General features: G+C 40.2%; 1 protein-coding gene and 1 pseudogene across 1 annotated transcript; one reads left to right on the forward strand and one right to left on the reverse strand.

Moving 5' to 3' along the window:
* Positions 1-241: 241 nt before the first annotated feature.
* erp44 (endoplasmic reticulum protein 44) lies at positions 242-16,610 on the forward strand. Its single transcript, XM_062985806.1, has 11 exons — positions 242-376; positions 5,530-5,602; positions 5,694-5,733; positions 6,799-6,914; positions 9,050-9,234; positions 9,693-9,808; positions 10,165-10,339; positions 11,382-11,493; positions 11,907-12,048; positions 13,325-13,427; positions 15,916-16,610. Exons 1-11 carry the CDS (start codon positions 320-322, stop codon positions 16,018-16,020), a joined length of 1,224 nt encoding a protein of 407 aa, XP_062841876.1. The 5' UTR covers positions 242-319; the 3' UTR covers positions 16,021-16,610.
* Positions 8,683-8,801, reverse strand: LOC134301412 (5S ribosomal RNA; annotated as a pseudogene).
* Positions 16,611-17,289: the final 679 nt, after the last annotated feature.

The raw sequence follows: 17,289 nt of genomic DNA on the forward strand, positions 1-17,289 counted from the left end.
AAACGCTAAAAACTTTTCCAGCCCGCTAAGACATCTGGAGAGAGACTTTTAATAATAAAAACTACACCTCCCATTACAAGAACTACAAGTTCCTTGTGCGGGTTGACACGGGATTGTAGTTTTATTCTTGCCTAATGCTATGAAGAATCGCGGTAAATAAACTACATTTCCCAGAATGCGTGTGGAGCAAGCCGGGTTGCGGTAAAGTACCCGGACTCCGCTGTGCTGAGAGTCTGTCCGTTCGCTTACAGCAGAGGAGAGGAGGAGGTGTCGTTAAATTGGGAGCTTTTACCACCTGAATCCCAAACCCCACTGGAAAATGAACTTAAATGTATTTTCGTGCGTCTCCGAGCTCCATTGTTTTACGTTGCTACTGGTAAGTTTGTGTATTTGTAGATGTGAACTGCTGAGGGAATTATTTGCATTAGCTAAGTTGTGCTAGTTAGCATTTAGCTAGCCATGGAACGACTGGTTTTGATTTAAATTCGAGCCTAAATTCGAACCGTTTTATGATGGTGGTATGCGGTATGCACAGAGTGATTGTGTTTTCATGTATTGCCTACAGTCTGAACGCTTAAATGCTTATATATTTCTGACAACTTATTAAATTGCTAACCAGGCTAGCTGTGAGCACTGTAATAGGGTACTATTACCGACCGTCTCACCAGCTAGTCAGTACTTTCCAAACTTTTACACTTTACACTTCCCCCAAACTGGACTCATATAAGCTGTGTACGTGTATTCAAACTAAACCTTACAGTGAATCATAATAATGATAATAATATACCGTTTCAGTAGATCATAAAATGTCACTACGACACACTTTGCTGACCATTAGATTTGCATAATATGAACATTTGTATTCGACTGTGTAAACATTAGGGATCATGATGTTTATCTCACACCTGCACAATACATATTTATATAAGTCATATATAGTTCATGGGGAATTCATGTAAACCAACAGAATTTGGTGCATTAACACTGAGAGCTGGTGACATGTATGGGCTGATTTGAAGCTTAATCACCATCTTCCTTGTTAGGTTGGTCTGATCAAGACTTGATGAGCCAATGTCATTCATTGTCAGCTAACAAACATATCACTACTGTATGTTTGCATGTACAGTATAAGATCCAGTATAAAATCATTGTAGTCCTAAAACAGTCTAACTCAGCCCAGACCTGGTTTAATGGCTAGATCTTTGTAGCACATGCTGAAGTTCAGTCTGTAATCATGATGTGAATGTGTGATAAACAGTCAATTGATGTCTTAAGCACTGATGACTTGTTGTAAGAAGTTTCATCCTCTGGGAATGAACACTGATGTTTCTGAGTAAGATTTACCCGTGTTAAATCTTGGCTTTAAAACCCAACCAAAGGAATTTGCTTCATCTAACCGGCTACATTCACTGGTCCACATGTGATGGACTGAAACATTCATGTACTGTAACAAGACGAGACAATCTGCTGTTCCTGTTCAGCCATTTATTTCAAATCAGAACAACTTGAATCGTAAAAACGACTGTTTTAGAGTGAACAAGCGGCCCGACCCGGGTGTGAGGTTTATTTTGGGACGCATGGATCCTCTTGAGCACAACGCTGCCCATTGGTGGAGTTTTCTGTTGTGGCCTAATCCTATTGGCTGACAACCCGGAACTAGTGTGTAGCCCGGTTGCAGTAAAGCCGGTCCCTTTCGCCTGTGCAGTAAAGCACTGTGTCTATGTAGATTACATAATATATAAGATCTAGATTTAGTTATTTTATAATCGTAATATTTTTAATTAACATATGGAATCACAGAGACTGACAATCTTTATAACAATGTTTACTCATCAAAGATGGCTAAAGCTGGTTAAAGATCACGTTTAATTGTCATTTGTGTTCTATTCAGTACACATTTACTTATATTTTAATATGTAGTGTAATATGGATACCTTACCTATTTTTAAATTACATCTATATAATTATATCCAAAGCGATGTACAGTACTGTGACAGTATATTGTCGAAGCAATTGAGGGTTAAGGGCCTTGCTCGATGGCCCAACAGTGGCAACCTGGCAGTGGTGGGGCTTGAACCGGCGACCTCTTGATTACTAGTCCTGTATCTTAGGGGGTGGCTAAGTGGGTAGCACTGTCGCCTCACAGCAAGAAGGTCCTGGGTTCAATCCCCAGGTGGAGAGGTCCGGGTCCTTTCTGTGTGGAGTTTGCATGTTCTCCCCGTGTCCGCGTGGGTTTACTCCGGGTGCTCTGGTTTCCTCCCACAGTCCAAAGACATGCAAGTGAGGTAAATTGGAGATACAAAACTGTCCATGACTGTGTTGGATATAACCTTGTGAACTGATGAATCTTGTGTAATGAATAACTACCGTTCCTGTCATGAATGTAACCAAAGTGTAAAACATGACGTTAAATTCCTAATAAACAAACAAACCTGTATCTTAACCGCTGGGCTAAACTGCCCTTCAAATGTTTGTTTGTTTGTTTTTTAGTTTTTTTTTATCGATTGCTTTATTTTCTTTATATTTTCCTTCCATTTTTCACACACGCTAAATACATATTGTAATTAAACAGCGTAAATTGATTAAATAAAGGAGTATAATAGATTAGGCAGCTTTTCCTGCGTTTATTGGAAGTGCTTTTCTTACTATCCAGAAATTTCTAAGGAGTTCTGGAGGTTTGATCTTACAATAACCTTTTCACAATTAAAAAAATATTGGGTTACCTTGACTGGTCAGGACATGGCTTTGTGTCATTTACACATGCTGGCTGTACTAGGTAGCACTCTTTTTATACACAGAAACAACCTGCCAAACATAAAGGAATTCACTTATACTTTGTCTATCAGCAGCACTTTTATTACTTAATTATTAAAATTCGCATGTGTCTTTCTGTTCATGACTAGGCGTGTTACTAGATATTGCCTTTAAAAAATACCTCTTTAAACTGTCATTTACACAGACTAATGACCTAAAACAGGGCTTCTCAATGTGTGGTTTGAAACACATTGAGGTTTTGCTTGCACTTCCGTGCTAGAGGCCATTTGTTTCTATACACTGATGCATTTGTGCAGCCGGTCGGACTGGCTTTTGGTCACTATTGCAGCCAGTCGTGGCCCATCTGATCAAAAGAAAAAGATCTGTTGTGATCTTGATCAGAATGAAGTGGTTAATGAAATTGTAATTAAAGTCTATCAAAAATGTTTGATTAAAATGGTTTTAATTGCTGTTGCTTTTCACAAGTAAAGAAATACTGGTCAGAGTATAAATAACGCTGACCTGTCTGATTTAGTTCACTTGTGCCTTCACGCTTGCTTGCTTCTGTAATCTCTGACACCTGTGGAACACATCTCCTTCTCCAGCTGTTTCCATGCTACAGTTACCACACACACACACATTTCTCACTGAACTGTAAGCAGTATTTCCACTGCTTTAAAAATAATAGCAGAGCAGCAACAACAAACGGTAAATAGTTAAGAAATTTAATTGACACTTGCAACTCAGGCTTCTGTACAGGAGGCCATTTGTTCCTATATGCGAATGCATGTGTGCAGCCTGTCTGACTGGCAGTTCACCACTATTGCATCCAGTCGTGGCCCATCTGATGAAACTAGATGAGCCATAGCCTCAGATTAACTGAATAAACAAGTGCAGTCAAGTGTGGCTCATGCCTGATTAGTATAAAAGCATAGATATTTATAGAGAATATCGAGTACTAATATATGGTCTGTTTTTGTCAACAGTTGGCGTGAGATTAGTTGATTTTTAGCACTGCTTTTCTTTGGCTGCCAACACCATGGCTGTGCTGACCATATGGCTTACTGTGTGTGTGTGTGTGTGCGTGTTTGCGTGCATGTGTGCGTGCTGTTTTTTTCTTTTTTTAATATATTTGTGTGTATTCAGGGTGAATTTTGGTGAAGTGTAACCTTTCTTTTCATTATTAAAAAAATAGCAGTGAGCCCTGTTATAGATATCCAGGGTATTTCTGCCTTGTGTCCAGTGTTTCCTAGTGGAACCGGACCTGCCACAACCCTGTACAGGATAAAGCAGTTGATGAAAATAAACTGGAAAAAAATGAAGCCAGTTGGCAGATCTTTCATCCTGAGGCGACTTACAATTGATATTGGCTCCAGGCAGTCAACAGTAGCAGCTCTAAACCTTTCCAGTCAGTAGTCCAGTACCAAAACCTTTATTCAGCTGTTAGTACAGCCCTCTCACCAGGAAGCACACGCATATTTGCCGTTTAACATTTCAGTTTGAAGTTACAATGAGATTAACAGCCTATCCTTAAGCAAACATTAACTTATCCTCAAGCTGTACCTGTAGTGTTAGTAACAGTAGTTCAATAAGAGACTTGCAATCTGCAATATTGTAGTGCATTCCAATAAAATTGATATTTTTGGTTAATTAAACGGAGATTAGCATGTACCCCTCTTGTCCAAGAGAAGGGAGTTGATTTCCTAACTTCTACATGGCACTAACTTTTAAGAGCCATTTTTAAAATGTAAGTTTCATTAATTTCTTTGTCTTGGTCAGAGTCGTGGCAGACACTGGGCGCAAGGCATGAATACACTGGACAAGGTGCCAATCTATTGCAGGACTTTGACCCCCAGATATAGCCAATCATGTCTGTGTAGGTGCCGATAGCACAGCTGGGATTCAAACCTGGATCCCAGCAACAGTGGGCTAATGTTATCCTTCTTTGGGGCTGATTTCATATGTCAAATTAAGTTCAAAACCCAACAACGTTAAGTTGACTTAAGAATCAGAGTGTTTTTAACTCTGTTTACTTGTAATGTGAAGGTACTTATGACCAAATTATGTTTTTATATTTGGGGTTTGTAGCCAATTTTGTTGTGCGCACCAGTCATTACAGGAGTGTGCCAGTAATTTAATTAGAGATTTTTGCCTCAGATAGCCATCACCTTTCATTTCCAGTTATTTCCCCTGTTCCTCGTGTCTTTAAGCATTCCTGCTGTTGTCGCTTCACTGTGCTAATGTCTTAAATTAGCTGCTTTAAACATTTTCCCTTGTCTTTATCAGAAATGTATTGGCATATGCTCACACTCAAGCCTTCCAACAATTACCTGTAAATTGTAGTGTCTGATTTCCCAGGGTCTCAGCTCTGGTTGGCATTTACAATAAATTCCTTCCTGGTTAATTACCATTTAGTTTTGGAAGAAGGACATATGTGTGAAAGTGGCTTTAATAATGAGGCTAAAGCCTCTTCCTGTGGAGTGTGGAGTTGTTGATGTGTTTTATCATAAATTTAATCTCGTAGTTAACTCGGGTTGATAAAGGCTGGGCTGGTGTGTGTGTGAGCGCCCAGCTGGTCGGCAGTTTCATACTGTAATGCCCCTATATGTGTGTCTTAACTTTCTCATGAAACGTCTAGCTGACTGTAAGAACTATGGGATGGTGCTGGATAAATAAAGGTGTTGAGGTTTATTTGCGTCTCGTCATGCTTTATGATGAACTTGTGCTATAAAGCTTGTGATTTTATTAGTCATTTTGTGCTCTGTTGTTCTTCAGTTAACAGGACTGTACACTCCAGTGCGGGGGGAAATCACCACTCTGGATGCAGGAAACATCGATGACATTCTTAGTAAGTAGTTTGTGTGTATGTGTGTGGACACAAGTCATGTGGTTTGTGTGGTCATTGTACTGAATTAACGCATATGTTCTTTTTTCTACAGATAATGCAGGGGTGGCTTTAGTGAACTTTTATGCAGACTGGTGAGTGCAGACCTTTGTGTTTCTAGGGTTTTTTATTTGTCTGTCTTTCTTAGGGGCAGCACAGTGGCTCAGTGGGTAGCACTGTCGCCTCACAGCAAGAAGGTCCTGGGTTTGATTCCCAAGTCCTTACTGTGTGGAGTTTGCATGTTTTCCTCACGTCTGTGTGGGTTTCCTCAGGGTGCTCCGGTTTCCTCTCACAGTCCAAAAATATGCAAGTTAGGTGAATTGGAGATACAAAATTGTCCATGACTGTGTTCGACATTAAACTTGAACTGATGAATCTTGTGTAACCAGTAATTACATGTCCTGTCATTAATGTAACCAAAGTGTGTAAAAAAGATGTTAAAATCCTAATAAATAAATACATAAGGGGTGGCACGGTGGCTAAGTGGGTAGCACTGTCGCCTCACAGCAAGAAGGCTTTGGGTTTGATCCTCAGGTGGGGTGGTCTGGCTCCTTTCTGTGTGGAGTTTTCATGTTCTCCCCGTGTCCACGTGGGTTTCCTCCGGGTGCTCCGGTTTCCTCCCACAGTCTAAAGACATACAAGTGAGGTAAATTGGAGATACAAAATTGTCCATGACTGTGTTCAATATAACCTTGTGAACTGATGAACCTTGTGTATGAGTAACTACCAATCCTGTCATGAATGTAACCAAAGTGTAAAACACGATGTTAAAATCCTAATAAACAAACAAACAAACAAATAAATACATAAACACTTACTGCCTTTTTACTGTAAAGTGACAGTAATATCTTAGCCACCTAGTTAAAACTCGACTGTCTTGAAGCTAAGAAAGAAGAACATTGACGGTACCACTAGTCAGAGGTAAACAGACTTGCAAATATACATATAAATATATCCATGTGTTGAATCTTGTGTCCAGCATTCTGTTGAAGTACCTGGATTGGGTTTACGTTTATTCTGTTAGACATTAGGTGTAAATTCACCACAAGCTCATGTAGTTAAATATACAAATAGTGTCGTAATGTCAGTATTATAATGTGTGTATTTAACATGTTGAGTGTGTACATTCATGTGCTTTTCGTGTGTGTGTGTGTGTGTAGGTGTCGGTTCAGTCAGATGCTGCACCCTATCTTTGAGGAAGCCTCTAATGTGGTGAGAGAAGAATATCCAGACGCTTCACAGGTGGTGTTTGCCCGGGTGGACTGCGACCAGCATAGTGAGTGCACGCACACACACACACACACACACACACACACACGTACACACGTTTAGCCTTTTAGATAAACTAAATTAAACAGAATTATTGATGACCCATAAAGTGTTTGATGGTTTAATGACAAAACTGCATCTTCTGTGAAGTGAAGGTGGCTCAAAGACACCCTGCTGAGTGAGGATGTGTGTAGCTGTGCCACTGTTTGTGTGTGTGTGAGTGAGTCAGACAGAGCTAGAATCCACCCGAGGAGCTTTAGAGTATTTAACCCTCGCTATGGGGCTTGCTTTTATCTTTTCCCTTGCTTTTTTACTGGCCCCCCACCTCTTTTCTTTGGATTTTTTTTCTTGTTCTATGTCTTTTTTGCTTACTTCCTGTCTTATAAATATACAAAGCTATTACAGACGTCTTGTTATTTTACAAGTAACAAGTAGAATTGCATATAAAAGGAAACAATACAATGAATAATTTCACTGAAACTTAGCAATAAATAGTATAATAAAAGTATGAATTATCAATGAATCCCTTTTAATCATCATACCATTTTAATGCAATTGTATTCTTTTACACATTTCTTTTATTTGCTTACTTTAAAATGAAAACTCTGTAAAATGTTAAACCAAGAACTCACCAGGGACGACGCATAGACCAAGTCATATACACCGGGTGCAGAATCGGCCACACCAGAATAACCCACCAACATGTCAAATCTGCAAAACATCAGTTACAGTAAAGCTCATCCTAATAGAGTACCCTAAATACACCAAGAAAAGACAACAAATACACATGCCTAAAGCCATAAAAGAAATTCTTACACAACATAAGAACAGTTTAAACCTAGATATAAAAATAAAAAATGACAATATAAAATGGACCAAAATATAAAGACAAGATCAAATAAACAGACAGAAACCATTAAATGACACGTGTTAAACGTGGTGTTAAAACCTAAATAAATAAATGGGGAAAAAAATTAAAAATGAGGTGTCAGTATTTTAATTATACACTATATGAACAAAAGTATTGGAACACTCATTTTAGTTATTGAATTCATTAGATTTAGGAACAACCGTTGCTAACAGGTGCAATAAATCAGTTATATGAAGGACATTGTGTGTTCAACATTGCAACAGTTTAGCGAGGCCCTTTCCTAATAAATTAATTAATGAGTAAACGATTATCTTCTGAAATATCTAATATTGTAATTCAGAAACAGTTCAGGAGTGCAGGGAGTTAGGGAGAAAGAAACATATATGGTGAGAATCTTGAAGAGAAGAGGAGGGAGAGGCTTAAAAGAAGAGAAAAAAAGAGATTTTAGATAGAAAACACGTAGGTGAGAGGTTCTATTATTATATTGTTACGAGTTCTTTTAACACATTTCTGTTAATATGCTTTTTTTTGTCGGCTATATTTTGGCTCATCTTAGTACATTGCAGAAGAGAACAAACAGGGTTTTGTCTGTTAGACCGGTTTGACTGTAACAGCCCATCGAGTAGAAACAACATGGAGTGATAATGATCTGTATGACCTCGAAGTCAGAATAGAACGACTTTATTTGTTATATATACATATACAGGTGTACAGTACAACAAAATTATTTCTTTGCGTATCCCAGCTTATTTAGAAGCTGTGGTCAGAACGCAGGGTCAGTCATTGTATGGCGTCCCTGGAGCCAAGAGGGTTAAGTGGCTGTATGACAGAGCTGGGATTTGAACTCTCAACCTCACAATTGATAGCCCAAAACTCTACCTACTAGGCTACTACTGTCCCAGGGAGCTTACAGCCCTCAGTATTCCCAGGCGGTCTCCCATCTAGGTACTGACTGAGCCCAACCCTGCTTAGCTTCTGAGATCAGATGAGATGAGGCATTCTCAGGGTGGTGTGGACGTTAAACTGGTAAACTGGTAAATCTGGTTCACCAAAAGATGCAACAAAACTAGTTTAAAGAACTGATGTCTCTCCAATTGTTACTTATTTTCTGAATGTTGATAACAATGGAACCTGCTGTTTTGCTAAAGAAGGAGCTGTTAGGAAAGCTTTGCTAACTAAGCTATTATATAAGCAAGGACAATGTTTAATGACAGTCCTGCATCTTCCAAACTCTTTAATGGTATTTATTTGTCCTGTTTGTTCCACTTCAGCTGATATAGCCCAACGCTACAGAATTAGCAAGTACCCCACCCTAAAGCTGTTTAGAAATGGCATGATGATGAAGAGGGAATACAGAGGTCAACGGTCAGTATCTGCCATCGCCGACTTCATTCGACAACAGAAGGTGGATCCGGTCACAGAGGTCCACAACCTGGAGGAGATCAACAAAATAGATGTGAGTACAAACACATTTACATGTTCACACACTCAGTTATGTTGCTTCATTGTCCTTTAGTGAAGCCGAGAATTGCTATCAAAATGGTGCTGGATAATACACTTCCACCACTGTGGGGAGTTCTAGCTTCTTAGTTGGATTCTAGGCTGGGCTACAGGCCTTATTGGGCAGCGACTCCTGCTGGTTTGTCAAGCTGTTGGTACACATAGGGTATAGCGTAACCCTCTGTGCTCATTGAATCCACTGCTGGCTCATTTAGAAGGCTACTTCACATTTGTCGGTGGCGTGGATGCTAGTCTCCAACCCACCTTGTCCAGTGTGAGGATTGCATGCAGTAGAGGAATTGTTCTACTGCATTGAGAAGACCAAATTTAAAGGGAAATTATTAAAAAATAATGCAAAATGTCTTTATTTCTTTTCCCTGCGCTCATTCTCTCATCCCTTTATGTTTGCTACAGAGGTCTAAACGAACCATCATAGGCTTCTTTGAGCAGAAAGATTCGAGTAACTACCGTACATATGAAAGGGTGGCTAACATCTTGCGAGATGACTGTGTCTTCATGGCTGCATTCGGGTAAGAAAAATCTGACGTAGATGTATGTGATGTTAATGTGTAATAGTCTCATCACTCATAAATGAAGTCATATGATGTCCACAAATGTCCTGTTCAGTCTGTTGTTTTGCATTCCACATGGTGTAATGTTATGTAAAAAAGAGTGTGGGTATGGGTGGCAACTCCTCCATATGCAAATGGTTTTAAAATGGGATGTCCGGCAAGATCATGGGCAGATATGAAACTTTTAATTGTTGATTAAAGTTTGTTCTGATACCAGAAAGTTTGTTCTGATATATGAGCTATAAAGCTCATATAGTCTTACAGAAGATGAATGAATATTGGAATAGAATTGATTTGATTTTCTCTTTCTTCAGTGAGGTGGCTAAGCCGGAGCGCTTTAGTGGTGATAATGTTCTCTATAAGCCGATGGGTGAAAGTGTTCCTGATATGGTGTACCTTGGTTCACTAACAAACTTTGACCTGACATACACATGGGCACAGGACAAGTGTGTGCCACTCGTCCGGGAGATCACCTTCGAGAACGGAGAGGTAAAATCTCTCTCTCTGTTACAGAGATTAGTGTTCAGGGTGTGTGTCTCTTCTCCTGTGTTTAGGACAGCTATTCTGCATTCACACTAGCATAATAACAAACAAATCAACAGGCCACAATTTATTACTCTCTATGAGTTTGAAACAAGATTCTAGTGGCTGTCTGAGTGCTATGCAAATGAGTTATGACTTTGCATAGCAAAGACTTAAGTAAATATCTCACACCAGTCGGACAGCATGTTTTGTCTGTTGCCACGTTTCCTCCTTTCACAACTTTTACTTCTACTTGTGATTAGTTTCACTTTACCAGTGCCCTATACAGGGCGCACAGTTGGATTCACCTGAATTTTACTCTGAAGGTTTGTTCTCCAAAAAAGAAAGTTGATTTGGTAAACCATTAAATATCCTGTTAGGTCAAAATGAATTTGTGAAATATTGCTGTTTTTAGTTAATTCATGTCCATTAATTGATTTAAGGCAGGAATGCCCTGGACATGGTGCCAATCCATTGCAGGTCTTTGGCCACTCCCTTCCTCTTTCCAGACATAGCAATTAATGTCTGTGTAGACGCCCAACCAGTCGATAGCAGCACTGAGGTTCAAACTTTGATCCCAGCAACACTACTGGACCTAATACTCTCAGTCCAGTACTTGAGAATGGTCCACCACCACTTGGCTTCTGGCCTGTGGTGTGCTGCTGGTATCCATTTGATTGATAAAATACATAGAGATGACATTGTTCAGAGCAGCAGGTGTGCTACAGTCAGTAGCTGTATACCTACAAAGTTTATTTGTATGACAGTTGTAGCTTCTAAAATAATTAAGAAATGTATGAGCCAGATGTATCTAATAAAGTGCAGTTTATTCTGACATACATTTAATAACTAGAATAAGATTATGAAAGTGTGCCGTGTACATAAACTGTGTGGACCACTGTGTGGAATAGTGGTTCAGTCATTAGCATAATTCCGTGTGAGTGTGTGAGTGTGTGAGTGTGTGAGTGAGAGAGAGATGTATATTTAACATTACTGTGTGTCTGGGCAGGAGCTGACAGAAGAGGGAATTCCATTCCTAATCCTTTTCCATCAGAAGGATGACACAGAAAGTCTGGAGAAGTTCCAGCAGGAGGTGGCGCGCCAGCTGATCAGTGAGAAGGGTGTGTAAATGCAGCAGTCAGAAAACAGACATTTCACACAAATGTCCAGGATTTAAACACACACACAGGTCATTAAGTTTAAAAGTGGGATTTTTTTTATAAAGATACTCATTGATATGTGAAAATTTAAAATCTCACTAAATGCACAATGGAATGTTCCACTCTTTTACTGATGTTACTGTGAGTTAGCAAACTTGCCACGTCTTGTGTTCAGGATGAATTAGATTTTGTCGGGCCATAAAAAGTCCCTCTGCATGTTTTCCATTAATCAGTTAGACTTTAAATTACATAGTGTGTAGTAAAGATTTATGCACATTAGTAGTTTGGAGCGGCTGATTCGTTTCGCTTCAGACGTGCACGTTGGCATGTCTTGATGTCCTAATCGCTTCCTTTTTGACCTCCTTCATTCTCAGGCTCAATAAATTTCTTGCATGCTGATTGTGAAAAGTTCCGACACCCTCTGCTGCACATCCAGAAAACCCCTGCTGACTGCCCAGTCATCGCCATCGACAGTTTCCGCCACATGTATGTCTTCCCAGATTTCAACGACCTTTCGTAAGTACCCTTTCCACCATCTTTTATTAATTAGGCTTGTGTGCACATGAATGTATCTGTGAAATATAGAGAATAATTATAGCTTCCTCTCATGCAGGTTATCTGCTGCTCCAGACACTTAGCAATTAAACACTAATAATGGTCTCACCCTCAAACCATCGCGCACACTGGCTGCTGCTGAAGGACTTATATTTACATAGTTAATTTTAATAATTCAGCAGTACATGCCTGAATGCATGTGGTCTTAAACAGATGTACAGTGTGTCTAGGCACTATGTAGCCAAAAGTATGTGGAGACCCATTCTAATGATTGAGTTTAAGTGTTTCAGACACACCTGTTGCTTGTAGGTATGATGATATTCACATACTGATGAAAACAGGCCGTTGTAGCCTGGCGGTTAAGGTACTGAACTAGTAATCAGAAGGTTGCTGGTTCAAACCTCATTACTGCCAGGTCGCCACTCTTGGGCCCTTGAGCAAGGACCTTAACCCTCTATTGCTTGAACTGCATACTGTAAGTCGCTTTGGATAAAAGATCTCCAGTGGCCTGCGCATAGCCCTTAACCCAATTTGAATCTTGCCTGCGTGGGTTTCCTCCGGGTGCTCCGGTTTTCTCCCATAGTCCAAAGACTCCTGTCATGAATCTAACCAAAGCGTGTAAAAATGACGTTACAATGCTAATAAATAAATAAATAACCCAATTGGAATTAATTGGCCTGACACTTTCCAAAAGAGTGAAGGCTGTAACAATCACACCTACATGTGCTGATTCAATATTTTACTTTTAATCAGTGTGTTGGACATCACATTCTAATAGAGCTATACAGAGCTTCTGTATATGTGTTTTGTTGTGACCGCAGCACCAGAAAGCATCATAATTAGACGCATGCCATATTTCATTAACCAATCACTCTATTCCATTATCCAATCACAGCTTTATCAGCCGACATCCCTTTAGTCTTTGATGTTGCCGATTGGCCGAAAGCTTATGTTACCGTGGCGTCTGTTGCGGGACAATGTCATTACCTCGTTACAGACGCGTGGTTTTGGAGACGGCTCGACTTTCCTGAGCTCTTAGCTGATCGCTTATCAAATCAATTTGGAGCCAATAATAAACATCAAGTTTATTTTCCGTTCATTTCAGACAAAGACCTGCTTCTTTACCTCTGTGTGTGTGTGTGTGTCTGTGTCTGTGTCTGTGTGTGTGTGTGTGTGTGTGTGTGTGTGTGTGTGTGTGTGTGTGTGTGTGTGTGTGTGTGTGTGTGTGTGTGTGTAGGGTTCCTGGAAAAGTAAGGCAGTTTGTGTTGGACCTTCACTCTGGAAAACTTCATCGAGAGTTTCACCATGGACCTGACCCCACAGACACCACCCCAGGACAGGTCAGATGCTACTTTCAGCTCCAAATGTCTGGAATACAATGATGATAATTGTTAAACAAAATTCCATAATATTTTATACATAAAACATAATGCTTGACTAGCTCAGTCGTTAGAGCATGAGACTCGTAATCTCAGGGTCGTAGGTTCGAGCTCCACATTGGGCGAGTGCCTTCATTTGGGACAGTGGTAGCCTAGAGGGTTGAGCTTTGGACCATCAATTGAAAGGTTAAGATTTTGAATCCGAGCTCTGCCATGCTGCCACTGTTGGGCGCCTTTAACCCTCTTGGGTCCAGGGGTGCTGTACAATGGCTGACCCTGCACTCTGACCTTAGCTTCCAAATAAGCTGGGATATGCGAAGAAAGAATTTAGTACATCTGTATATGTATATATGACAAAAAATTTCATTTTATGATATAATTTTATCAGTTTATCAGTTTTTGCTTGTTCATGTTCCTCCTTAAATTCATTTTACTCATTTTACAGATACACATTGACCTCTAAGTAGTATTTTCCCCTTTTGTACCCAATTTGGATATGCTCGGTTTCCTTATGCATCCTGCCGAGCTCTCCCTGCCGCACAACGGCCTTACTGGAGGCCTGCAAACTAACACGCATTTCCACCGACGCATGCAAAGCTACCATGTCTGTTGATAAATGAAAAACTCAAGTCTATTACTAGACCTTAGTTCCTGTCTTATGTTTAATAATGTTTAGTGTTTTATAGTATTATATCATTTACATTAACAACGAACACCTACTTTTGTTTAGTCTATACCTATAGTCCTGTTATAGACTATACAAAACATCAAAAACAGTGAATCAGTCTGGGTTTGAAATAATGTGTATATTAATCAGTAATCAGTGAATGAACATTTGCATTAGTATTTGATGTAATGAAATGCAGTAAGGTTCATAATCAACCACATTACCAATAATTATGTAAATATATCCCTTAAGGATTATAAACGCTCCTCGTACAAGTTTGTTTTGTCTAATTTCTGACTGTATTAGATAGCTAGCTCTTTTGAACACATCATCAAAGGAATAGTCAGTATCTTTAATAGGGGCAACGCTTCGGATGACATTTTGGACGATCATTTTCTGTCTTTGAGGTAATCAAAGCCGGCTGGGTGACAAACGTCAGACCGAAAATCAGTACTGGAAAACGATTATGTCCAAATGAAGGAATGCCGACCTCATTTAATTAACTGTAAACTAGATTAAAGGCCAATCAGACAGCAGCAGCGTCTTGTAACTGATTATATTCAATTTTTTGTTGCTAGGTGAAATTGAGAATTAAAAAGTAAAGCCGACCGTGTGGAAATTTAATCTTTTTGTATAATCTGTATAATTAGATCGACAATCCTGCTGGCTAGTATTGTAACTGTATTTCTGATTTTTTTTATTTATCAGGTTTTGATATATGGCTCATTTTAAATAGCAACCGAATTTGATTTGCGTCTACAAAGTTGTAGTTTTCCAAGTATTTGAGAAAACAGCTTCACTTCAGGGCGCTCAGGTGGCAACGCTGTAATTGTCCCAGACATTTTAAACAACTGTTTTCACTTTGCATCATTGCATTGCAGATGGAAACTGGGATATGGTCACATGACGTGCAGTTTTGTAGCTTCTTCAATAACGCAAGCTTTATTAAGGGGCGCTCAGGTGATGCAGCGGTAACCCGCGCTAGCACACTAGAGCTGACATTTCGAACTCGTTGTTTCAAATCTCAGCTCTGCCATCCGGCTGGGCTGGGTGCCTACATGAACAACGATTGGCGGCTGTTCATACAGGGTGGGAGCCGGATAGGGTCTCATAACTGATGCAATTACGACCTCTGCTGGCTGGTTGATGGCGTCTGCACAGAGCTCTCCGTATACAAAGCTGATCCACATATGAACTCGCCTCATGTAGGTGCAAAGATGAAGTCGGCTTACGCGCACATGTCGGGGGTGGGGGGGGGCAGAGGAAGCATAATGCAATTGGGTAACTGGATACGCTAAAAGTCGGGAGAAAAAGGGGCGAAAATGCACAAACAAAAATATATAACATATTTATAAAAAAAAAAGCTTATTTAAGCTTTCCATCCATTTGTGGCCTTTAGTAGACACTTTTATTCAAAGCGACTTACAATTATCACTGAATACAACACAAGCAACTGAGGGTTAGGGGCCTTGTTCAGGGGGCCAACTTGACAATGGTGGGGCTTGAACCGGCAACCTCATGATTACTAGTCCAGTACCTTAACCACTGAGCTACCAGTGTCCCCATCCAGATGTGTTTAAGGTTTTGGCAAGCAGGAGGTGGCTTCTGTTCTCACTGAACTAATTACAGGTCATGACCTGGTGACCTGTTTTCCTATCTGTGGTGGTCACACCAATCCCCATCTAATAAATCTGGAGAAGTGGTGCATGTAAAGAAGACTTTAAGCAGGCTGGCAATTTTCTTGCTGTTCTTTACACTGTGTGTTTCTGTGCATTTGGGCAGGAGGAGAACAAAGAATTGGCCAGCAGCCCTCCAGAGAGCTCGTTCCAGAAGCTGGCACCCAGCGATTCACGTTACACGATCATCAGGGGTCGGGACGAACTGTGACCACATCTGACAACGCCACCTAGCCCAGAAAACCTGGCGGGCAGCCGCCGACGTCACCTCTATTTTCATAACTTTTATTTTGAATAAAAGAGAAGATTATGTCAATTTTTTGTGGGGGGGAGGAGGGACGGAAAAGAGTGGTTTTACATTTTATTTTTTGGAGCTTGTAAATATGTATGTGCTCTGTGGGTCAGTTTTGTCTAAATTAAATGTTTTTTTTTTGTTTGTTTTCTCAACCCCTAGTTTTTTTTCGGTTGTTTTTATTTTGTAAGAAGTGGATTGGCTGTCCTCCACTGGCGGGGTCCACACAGATTGTGCTCTGGTGCAGGCGTGCATGTTTGTGTGCGTGTGTGGGAGCACATTGGTACTCGTGTCCATTAGTCTGCATTCTTACATACTGCAGACTCGTCGGAAGTCCTCGTTCGTTACGATCCAGACTCGGTAGTCTCATATCAGTCCATTCCATGAGGATGGGTGGTGGGACAGGGGTTCAGGGAGGGGTGGGGCTGTAGAGCTTGTTTGTAAATTGGTCATGTCAGAAAGGGAATGGAAACCAAATCAAATTAAATTAAAGAAAAGAACCAAAACAATTTTACAAGATTCTAACGTGTCTGTTTATTTCAAATTTATTCATGGTTAGTACTTGATGCCTAAAGATATGTAGACATATGATCTATGTTTGTGGACAAATGTATGTAGACACCCCATTCATGTCAGCCAAACGAGGGCTGCCAAAAATTCTTAAAATTCAAATGTTTGATGAATTAAATAAGAAGAAAATGTACATTTAATTGTTTAGACAGCTGTAATTTGTACCATGGGATCTCTATATCCTCACTGCAATGCACTGGTTTATGCATCCTAGCGGCTAGGTACCTATAGGACAATTCAGTGTCTCCAAATAGCCTGGCTGCATGTTTTTGGACTGTGGGAGGAAACCCATGCAGACACAGGGAGAACATGCAAACTCCACATAGAAAAGAACCCAGACCGCCCCACCTGGGGATCGAACCCAGGACCTTCTTGCTGTGAGGCGACAGTGCTACCCACTTAGCCACCGTGCCGCCCAATTTGTACCATGGGATGGTTGTTTATAACTTTACATAATCACGTATCATCACTTACTTTCAAAGGACTTGTATCTAGAAAACATGATGGGTAAAGAGAAAAGAGATGCAAGAAAAGTCTAATCGACACCCAGGCAAACCAGCTTTTACTGGTTTCAGAATCATAGAGGAGAATCACCACAGCTAAAGGTGTTAAGTGCTT

Source organism: Trichomycterus rosablanca, chromosome 23, assembly GCF_030014385.1.
Source record: "Trichomycterus rosablanca isolate fTriRos1 chromosome 23, fTriRos1.hap1, whole genome shotgun sequence".
NCBI classification, from domain to species: domain Eukaryota; kingdom Metazoa; phylum Chordata; class Actinopteri; order Siluriformes; family Trichomycteridae; genus Trichomycterus; species Trichomycterus rosablanca.

What these genes read in the sequence shown, in the direction of transcription:
- erp44 (XM_062985806.1), top strand. Translation starts at nt 320, where the DNA reads ATGAACTTAAATGTATTTTCGTGCGTCTCCGAGCTCCATTGTTTTACG. An exon ending in GTGAACTTTTATGCAGACTG is followed by an intron (nt 5,734 to 6,798) that starts GTGAGTGCAGAC and finishes GTGTGTGTGTAG; the next exon opens with GTGTCGGTTCAGTCAGATGC. An exon ending in TCACCTTCGAGAACGGAGAG is followed by an intron (nt 10,340 to 11,381) that starts GTAAAATCTCTC and finishes GTGTCTGGGCAG; the next exon opens with GAGCTGACAGAAGAGGGAAT.